This window comes from Nematolebias whitei, chromosome 15 (assembly GCF_014905685.2).
Source record: "Nematolebias whitei isolate Nwh7 chromosome 15, NemWhi1, whole genome shotgun sequence".
NCBI lineage: Eukaryota > Metazoa > Chordata > Actinopteri > Cyprinodontiformes > Rivulidae > Nematolebias > Nematolebias whitei.
The window spans coordinates 16,584,557-16,594,265 of record NC_056512.1 but is presented as its reverse complement, the minus strand read 5'-3'; the positions used below and the strand labels follow the sequence as shown (position 1 = coordinate 16,594,265).

Sequence of the window (9,709 nt, the reverse complement as noted above, 5' to 3'; positions counted from 1 at the left end):
TATAAAATAATAATTTAACAGAAACATTCACATATAAAATAATAATTAAACATTATTTATCTGAGGAGCAGACTGCTTTGAGTTTAACTCCATCACAGAACTCTCATCTTGAGCAAGCATGAAGGCGACAGTGGAAAGGAAAAACTCCCTCATGAGGAAGAAACCTTTAGCAGAACCAGGATCAGGACGAGCGGTCATCTGCTTAAACCAGCTGGGTTTGAGAAGAACAGATACACAATGGCAGGTTGAGAAACATGTTAAGATAGAAATAGTATCAAATGAAAACTATTCAATTTTAACAATTCATTTAAGGAAATGAGGTCAATTTGTCCTCCAGTAGTCTGTCTATAGCTTCATAACAAGCCGACACTAACTATAGGATTTATCACAAAGGAAAGTCTTAAGCCCAGTCTTAAAACTGGACAAAGTGTCAGCCTCACGGACAGAAACTGGAAGTTGGTTCCACAAGAGAGGAGCCTGATAACTGAAAGATCTTCCTCCCATTCTGTTTTTGGAAACTCTAGGAACCACAAGTAAACCTGCAGTCTGAGACCTAAGTGCTCTGTTAGGAAAATATGGAACAATAAAATCTGTACTCTAAGATGGAGCTAGGTTGTTGAGAGCTTTGTATGTTAGAAGTAAGATTTTGAATTCTATTTGACAGGGAGCCAATGGAGAGAAGCTAAAACTGGACAGATATGATCTCTCCCACTAACTCCAGTTCAGACTCTGGCAGCAGCATTTTAATTAACTGAAGACGTTTTAAAGAAGTATTTGGACACCCAGATGATAAACCATTGCAATAGTCCAGTCTAGACGTGACAAATGCATGGACCAGTTTTTCTGCATCATTTAAATCTGTCCACAGAACCTGACTCAACTTTGTTAGATTTTTCTATCTGGATGATTGAGCATGCTTCAGGGTAAAACAATGTTCTTACTCAGAAAAACAGAAACCCAAACAGCCATGTCTAAATTAAATTAAAAAAATGTAAAATTCTTAAATTTTCCAAATACACATAGTCTGCAGTGAAGTTATGAAAAGTGTTGAATTCTTTATTGTACATCTCTTGCAATGTAATTGATTCCACTTGATTTTAATTTAATCTAATTCCCTCCGTCGGTGCGCTGTCACTTTACGCCACTAGGTGGCGGTACGACTCTAAATTAAGCTGCTCAGTCTTTTTATTATATATTTTTTTAATTAACAAATTACATAATACAAAACTCTCGTGGAGGATACATATCAACAACCAGAAATATGGAAAAAAAAACTCAAAGGAAGAAAGGTGGTTACATAAATCTCACAATCCTTGTAATATAAACAGTAAAGACAGAGTACCATCATGAGAGCGTAGACTACACGAGGAACAAATCAAAAAAGTAAAAACCTGGAAATGTCTTCATAGATCCTTACAGAGATGTTAGATTTCAGCCTCTTGAGAGAAATAAATTATTGTTTAAAGTCACTGATAAACCTTGTGAATGATGGTAATAAATTCCTCCACTTACTACAATGGATATATTTCCCCAGAAGAATAACAACGTTGATCATGTCAGAGAAGATTGAAGGTTGTCCTTATAAAACAAGACATGTGATCATTCAAAAGGTGGGACATTACTGATTTTTAGTGATAACCAACTGTGTATCTTCGACCAGAAATTTACTGATACATGACATGAAATAAACCGATGCTGTGTTGTTTCACATACTGAGTTACAGAAAGAACACGTCTACCTCAAATATGAATCGTCTCCTTAGAAATTCTGCTATCGGGTAAATGTTATTTATTATTTTGAAATGTGTGTCTTTAATTTTTGGAGAGACAGGCTACTTCACAAATTTGGAAAAGCCTTTTCTATGCAAGACTGATCCCCATTAAAAACTTTTAAATGTCTTCCTGAATTATAATCATGAAAAAGAATAGATTTAAATTTAGCATTAATAATCTTATTATCAAAATTACTATCTAATAAATTGTAATTTTCTATTTTGAGATTAGGTATTGGTTTGACTACTGAAACTAGCATAGTGTTGCATATTAACTGTCTTAAAGCCAGTGGAATGGCCTTACAGACTTGCCCGTATTGTTTTTGTGTACAATTTAAATTATATTTCTTTAAGAAGAACATAAAATCTAACAAATTGCCATCTGAGTCTAACAGTTCAGATACAAACAGAATATCACACTCAAACCAATTTCTTCTAAATATCGACTTCCTGTTAACAGTTATCACTCTATTGTTCCATAAGGTCGACATATGGGGAGAAAAGTTATGGGTAAACATCAAGTTCCAGAAGGAAAGAACTTGTTTGTGGAAACGAGCTAATTTTATAGGAGTTTTACTAATTTCAAAGTCACATTTTAATCCAAATTCAATTCCTCCTAGCTGTTTAGAGATGTGGGTGTATGAAACCACATGGAATTAGATTGTGTTAAACAAACTTTAAGCCAGTTTATCTTGAAGGTTCCTACAAGTGATTCAAAATCCAGGGTTTTAACGCCGCCTTTATTATAATCACCAACAAGTTCAGATCTTTTTATATAATGGGTTTTATTTTTCTACAAGAACTGAAATATTATAGAGTTGTCTTTCTTGATGTTTAGAGGAGAAATATACAGAGAATGGCATGGGTAAATTAATTTAGAAAGACCTTCAGCTTTGGAGAGAATAACTCTACCAAATATAGTTAGCCAACAACTAAGAGATCTTTTATGTTCGAGATACAATCAGAAATGTTAGAGTCGTCTCTTTGAATCATGTTCTTGGATATAGCTATTCCTAAAAAGGTCACTTCTGATTTTACTCTTATTGGAGCTATAACAGAATCAGAACATGGGTGAATAGGTAATATTTCACAGTTATCAATATTCAGACAAAGTCCTGAAGCCTGGGGAGAAAAAAAGAGAGCTTTCCTCAGACTGTGCGCTGTCACTTTCGGCCACTAGGTGGCGGTACAACAGGGCTCTGGGTACAACTAGGTGGCGGTACAGCTCCTCTAAGTTAAGCTGCTCAATCGACCACCAGCGGCAGAAGAAGAGCAACATCCGGGTTCTTTTGTTGTAAACATGGCGCTGTCCATGTTGAGCCCGAGGATGGTGGTGGTTTGTAGGACGTTTAAAGGCATTTCATCCTTTACACCGATTCTTTCTGTGAACTGTCCCGGGTTTGTCCTGCAGACAGCGACTTATAACCCGAAACCTCTGAAGATAAACATCAAGAAACCTTATATTCCCGACAAGAACAGCGAGAAGACGCCGGAGTGGCAGAAGACGCACAAGTACGACCGAAAGCTGTTCGGCCGCCTCGGCTCTGCGTCGGGCATCGAGCCGGGCTCTCTGTGGCCCACTGACGAGGAGCTGGATAAAATAATCGCGGATGAAAACGAGTGGCACCCTCCATTAGAGGTCATGTTGAAGAACATAGCGGCCAGGGAGGCGGAGGAAACCAAGAAGCTGCGCGATAAGTAAGTCCCGCTGCTTTACATTTAATCTGTTTTAGTTTCTAATTTTGTTTAGGATTAAAATGTTTGTAAACTTGTAATACTGCACTGGTTTTAAATCAAGTGACTGCGGACTTGGATGAATCACGCTCATTGGGCCTCCCTCCACATGTGGAGCTCAGGCGCTGCCACGAATACCTGAACACTTTATTTACAAAGTACTTAAATACACGAACAAGGCCCAAAGTGATGCACTGAAAACTAACACAGCAAAGAGTATGCACTTGCAATGATTTTTACTGAAGGCTGCTTTAGTTATGAAACCTGGACAATCATTTAAAGCTACAAACTATTTAAAAATGACGCTTCATTTGTTACAAGTTGAGTACAACCAGATGTTCAGGGTCAAATGTGTCTAATTATTCAGTCAGAGGGACTGTGTTTAAAAACTGAGCACAAACGCAGCTAAGCAGACAAGCTGAAGTTTCAATAACACCAATAAAATAGAAAAAAACACAAGAAAAATGTTTATTACACAGAAAAGTCAATGTATTCAAATATTTAGTTAAAAGGAATTCATTAGACGGTTTACATTTTATGCAGATTTAACAGATGAAACGCTTTATTTCATATTAAACAGTCTTTTACTTTAAAATTGATTTTTTGCACTTGTTCTATACAAGATGCAATATTGTGATTTGACCTTGACATAAGGTCAAAGTTCACGACATTAGAACTATACCAACAGATGGCTAAAAAAGAAAACCATAACATGTGGGGTATCAAATCGAAGCTGTGTCCAACAGGAATCCAACGTAACGTCTGTAAACATTATTTTTAAGTCCAGTAAGATAAAGCCGGAAAAACATCATATCCGGTAGCAGCTCTGTGAAAACTTGCTCAAAACTGATCTGGAGGAAAAACAGACACCGTGGCAGGAAATGAATGAATTCAAAATGATGACTACCGAAGGTATATAATGCAAAGCAAGTGTTTAGTCCTGAAGGGAGTGGTGAGTTAAAATGGTGATGACGTCACCAGAGGTGATGCACGCTCGAAAAACGAAGGTATTTCCATAGATCCACAGAGGTAAAGATGAGAACTAAATGAGTAACATTATAGAATACAGACAAGATCAAATCAACTCACAGTGTCAAAATAAGAGAGTAAAAGTGAACGAGACTTAAAAACAGTGAGAGACAGAGAGCCTGCCTGGTGTACAGTGGTAACTCATTCCAGTTTTGGACCTGCAACAGAGAAGGTCCTGTCACCTCTGACACTAAAACTAGGGGTGCACCGATAAATCAGCCCCGATTTCCTTAATTTTGGGAAATCAGAATCAGTTTATTATTGCCCTGTCAATGAACGAGGTTCACAAACTAGGAATTTGCTTCGACATAAAGGTGCGAATAGTAATAACGTAAAATAAAGTAAAAATGAAAACATAACATAAAACATATGTACACCCACAAATAAAGTAAAATTAAAACCATAACATAACCATATGTACACCCATATAATAGAAAACAATAAAAAAGCTTAGAGAACAGTACAGATGGAGTATTCAGTTATAATACAGATGTAATGTGACCAAAGCAGACATTATGAGGTAACATTATGAGTGTTCAGGAGTCCAACAGCAGAGGGGAAGAAACTGTTCTTATGGCGGGAGGTTCTGGTCCGAATGGACCGAAGCCTCCTGCCTGAGGGGAGTGGTTCAAACAGTCCGTGTGCAGGGTGAGCAGGGTCAGCTGTGATCCGACCTGCTCGCCTCACAGTCCTGGAGACGTACAGGTCGTGGAGGGATGGAAGGCTGCAGCCCATCACCTTCTCAGCTGAGCGCACAACGCGCTGCAGTCTGAGTCTGTCCCTGGCAGTGGCCCCGGAGTACCACACCGTGATGGAGGAGCTGAGGATGGACTCGATGATGGCCGTGTAGAACTGCACCATCAGCTTGGCCGGCAGCTTGGCCTTCTTCAGCTGTCGCAGGAAGTACAGTCTCTGCTGGGCCTTCTTGATGAGGGAGCTGATGGTCGGCTCCCACTTGAGGTCCTGGATGATGGTGGTGCCGAGGAACCGATAAGAGTTCGCAGTGGTGATGGGGGTATTGTTACAGGTGAGGGGGGGCAGAGGGTCTGTGGCTTTCCTGAAATCCACAATCATCTCCACTGCCTTCTGGACATTGAGCTCCAGGTTGTTGCTGCTGCACCAGGTCACCAGCCGGTCCACCTCCCTCCTGTATGCAGACTCATCACCGTTCGAGATGAGCCCGATGAGGGTGGTGTTATCTGCAAACTTAATAAGTTTCACAGAGTCGTGGCTGGAGGTGCAGCAGTTGGTGTACAGGGAGAAAAGCGGGGGGGGGGGGAAGCACACAGCCCTGTGGAGATCCTGTGCTTATAGTCCGAGTGTCCGAGACAGATCTCCCCAGCCGCACGCACCGACTCTGGTCTGTCAGGAAGTCTGTGATCCACCTGCAGGTGGAGTCAGGTACATGGAGCAGGGAGAGCTTGTCTTGGAGCAGAGCAGGGAGGATGGTGTTAAATGCGGAGTCCACAAACAGGATCCTGACGTAGGTTCCTGGGGAGTCCAGGTGCTGCAGGATGAAGTGAAGAGCCAGATTTATTGCGTCATCTACAGACCTGTTGGCCCTGTAGGCAAACTGCAGGGGGTCCAGGAGGGGGTTGATGATGGACTTGAGGTGAGATGAAGCCAAACGTTCAAAGGTTTTCATGACTACAGACATGAGAGCTACAGGTCTGTAGTCATTTGGTCCTGTGACATGTGGCTTCTTGGGGACAGGGACGATGATGGGGGACTTGAAACAGGCTGGGACGTGGCATGACTCCAGAGAAGAGTTGAAGATCCCTGTGAAGACCAAAGCCAACTCTCCAGCACAATGTCTCAGTGTGGAGGGTGACACAAGGTCTGGGCCTGCAGCCTTATGTGTGTTCAGCCTTTTAAAAAGCCTCCTTACTTCATCCTCTTGTACAGAGATAGCAGGGGGTTGTCAAGTGGTTAAACCAGTTGAGCTGGGGTTGGTGTGGAGGATGGAGGAATGTGAGTCCATGACTTCAAAGCGTGAATAGAAGTCGTTCAGATCGTTTGCCAGTTTGAGATTGTCTGTAGAATGAGGTGCTCTGGGTTTGTAATTAGTTATCTCTTTCAGCCGCCTCCAGACAGAAGCAGAGTCGTTTGCAGAGAACTGTTGTTCCAGCCGTGTGTTATACCTGGATTTAGCCTTCGACACCTCCCTGCTAAATCCATACTTCGCACGTCTGTAGTTGTCTCTGTCCCCCTCTCTGAAAGCAGCCTCCTTCTGCTGACGAAGCTGTCTTAGTTTGGATGTGAACCAGGGTTTATCATTATTGAAAATGACTCTGGAGCGTGATGGGATGATGCTGTCCTCACAGAAATGTATATATGACATCACAGTGTTTGTGTATTCGTCTAGACTGTCTGTAGAAGCCCTGAACAGGTCCCAGTCTGTGGTGTCCAAACACATGCGTAGCTCCTCCACAGCTTCACTGGTCCACTTTTGGATGTCCTCACCACAGGTTTTGAGAGCTTCAGTCTCTGTCTGTATGCAGGTATGAGGTGAATCATCTCGTGATCTGAGAGACCCAGGGCAGCACGAGGCACAGCACGATAAGCACCGCTCACTGTGGTGTAACAGTGATCCAGCGTGTTTCCTTCTCTAGTCAGTCATTTAATAAACTGTTTATATTTAGGTAGTTCATGCCTGAGGTTTGCCTTGTTTTAAATCTCCAAGGATGATAACAAGGGAGTACGGAAAAGTCCGCTCTACACTCGTAATCTGGTCCGCGAGCGCGCGCTCAGCCTCGTGCACATCCGCGCACGGTGGGATGTAAACAGCGGCCAGAATGAATGAAGTAAACTCACGTGGAGAGTAGAACGGTTTGCAGTTTATGAAGAGATATTCCAGAGAAGGAGAGCAGTGCTGGGAGATCACTGTCACGTCGGAGCACCAGGCGTTGTTGATAAAAAAAACAGACTCCTCCGCCTTTCTTCTTTCCTCCGGAAAGTTCCCGTTGTCTGTCAGCACGGAGGAGCTGGAATCCCTCTAGATCGAGTGCGGAGTCCGGGGTCTGCTCCTTGAGCCATGTCTCCGTGAAGCACAGCACACAGGAGGAGGAAAAATCGCTGTTCCTTCTCATCAGCAGCGCTATCTCATCCATTTTGTTGTAGAGGGAATGGACGTTGGGGATGAATATTCCAGGTAAAGTCGTGCGTGTACCGCGCCTCCGGAGACGCACGAGCGCTCCGGCTCTTCTGCACCTCCTGCGAAGTCTCGCTCTTTTGGCCAAAAAGTGCACAAGTTCTGCAGCAGGCACTAAAAAAACTGGAGTAATGTCCTCATGGGTTGTAATTCTGATGTTTAGTAGCTCCTCGAGTGTAGGAGCACGCAGACACATGATTAATGCACAAAAACAGAAAAAACAGAGCGCACCAGAATGCCAGGGCGACCGTACATGGCGCCATCTTGGATCAGAACAGATTTCCAAATTGGAAATCGGCCGATACATGAGAAACCGATTTTACCTTTTTTTGGTTTGTTTGTTTGTTTTAACAACAATTGTCTGAACTTCATTTTGGGCGGCTGTGGCTGAGTGGTTAGAGCAGTCGTCCTCCGATGCAAGAGTTGGGGGTTCGAATCCAGCAGCAGTCACATGCTGAAGTGTCCCTGGGCAAGACACTGAACCCCTCATCGCCTCCAATGTGTGTCCCATCAGTGTTTGAATGTGATAAAGCTCTGATTAATCTCTTTATAATGATTTGTTCAATTAACTTTGTATAGATCTAGTAGAGTGCTGGATGAATGGGTAAAGAGCTTTGAGTATCTTGAAATAAGATAGAAAGGTGCTATATAAATACAGTCCATTTACCATTTATATTTCAGAGCACTCCCTCATGGCCAGTTACAACAAGTTTGTTTTGTTTCTAGAATATTATACAAGGGTATGTTTTTCAATAAAATAATATTGGACAATTGAAGGTGCACTGTGAACTTATAACACCTGACGGTGTCGCTTAGAAAACAAAATCGACAGGTCAGACTTTTTAGAAATCGTGATCGGCCAGAAAACTGCAATCGGTGCACCCCTACTTAAAACGAGTTCCTGGAACCAATAAAAGCATCTGGTCTGCTGACCTCAGAGTGCACTGTGGGACATATGGCTGCAGCAGATCGTTGAGATAGGACGCCATAAAATGGCTCAATTACTTTAGTAAATAAATGAGAAATATGTTTTAAAGTGACGTGTTAATGACTTTTTAATAACAAATCCCATTAAGTTATTTGACAGCCTTTTATTTTAGAGCGTTATCACCTCTGGTTAATGACCGTCACATATATTATGGAGTAAAAACTACATTTTGTCCAATATTCAGGTAAAACCCCGTTAAAGGCAGTATTTGCTGTTGTTTACATCTGCTCGTTTCCGTCACAGGGAGAAGCTCATAGCAGAAAATATGGCCAAGATGCCAAAGATGATGGAGGAGTGGCGCAGAGCAAAACAAGAGGCCAAACAGAAGCTGAGGGAGGAGAAAGCTCGAAAGGCGAGGCTGCTGGATGTGGCCAGGGAGCGCTTTGGTCACGCTGTGGACCCCCGCAGCACCCAGTTCTTGGAAATGGTTGCAGAAGTAGAGAAGGAAGAGAAGAAGAAAAGGAAACTGTTGAAACGCACAATAAGGGAGAAGGCGGCCGCCGCAGCAGCAGCTCCTGTAAATCCTACTGCAGCTGCTGCAGGAGCTGCTGCAGCAGCTGCTGCTGCTGCAGATCCTGCAGCACCATCGTAGTCCTGGACTCATTTTAAACACCTGAGCTGCTTCTTGAGGTTAAACTTAGAAAGCTGGTTGTCAACTTTGTATGTGTGCAGTGTATGATAGACTGATTCCACTGCAGAGCCTCACAGTCCAGCTGTTCATCTGGTGTAAACAAGTCAGGAAGGATTTACTCATTTAATTTGGTTTACTGAATAAACTGACAACTTGTATTAATGGTGAGTCTGGATTTCATGACTCCGTCCAGTGGAATGGGTTGAAAAAAACAATTATAAACACCAACTTGGACTAAAAACACAGTTGTCTTTATTGATTGGGGGGAAAGTGTTTGACTTTTTAATGTTTCCATAAACATCTTTAAAATAAATGTACATGTTTTACCATTTTTCCTTTGCTATTCTTTTAAAGTAAACGATTACAAAATGTTAATTTCAGCTAAAGCAAACACAAATTTTGTCA

At 42.1% G+C, this 9,709-nt stretch overlaps 1 protein-coding gene across 1 annotated transcript; it reads left to right on the top strand.

The window, feature by feature from the left end:
- The first annotated feature begins 3,040 nt into the window (after positions 1 to 3,040).
- Positions 3,041 to 9,466, top strand: gadd45gip1 (growth arrest and DNA-damage-inducible, gamma interacting protein 1). The gene is made up of 2 exons (XM_037689412.1): positions 3,041 to 3,469; positions 8,917 to 9,466. Exons 1-2 carry the CDS (start codon positions 3,072 to 3,074, stop codon positions 9,263 to 9,265), a joined length of 747 nt encoding a protein of 248 aa, XP_037545340.1. The 5' UTR covers positions 3,041 to 3,071; the 3' UTR covers positions 9,266 to 9,466.
- Positions 9,467 to 9,709: the final 243 nt, after the last annotated feature.

What these genes read in the sequence shown, in the direction of transcription:
- gadd45gip1 (XM_037689412.1), top strand. Translation starts at nt 3,072, where the DNA reads ATGGCGCTGTCCATGTTGAGCCCGAGGATGGTGGTGGTTTGTAGGACG. An exon ending in ACCAAGAAGCTGCGCGATAA is followed by an intron (nt 3,470 to 8,916) that starts GTAAGTCCCGCT and finishes TTTCCGTCACAG; the next exon opens with GGAGAAGCTCATAGCAGAAA.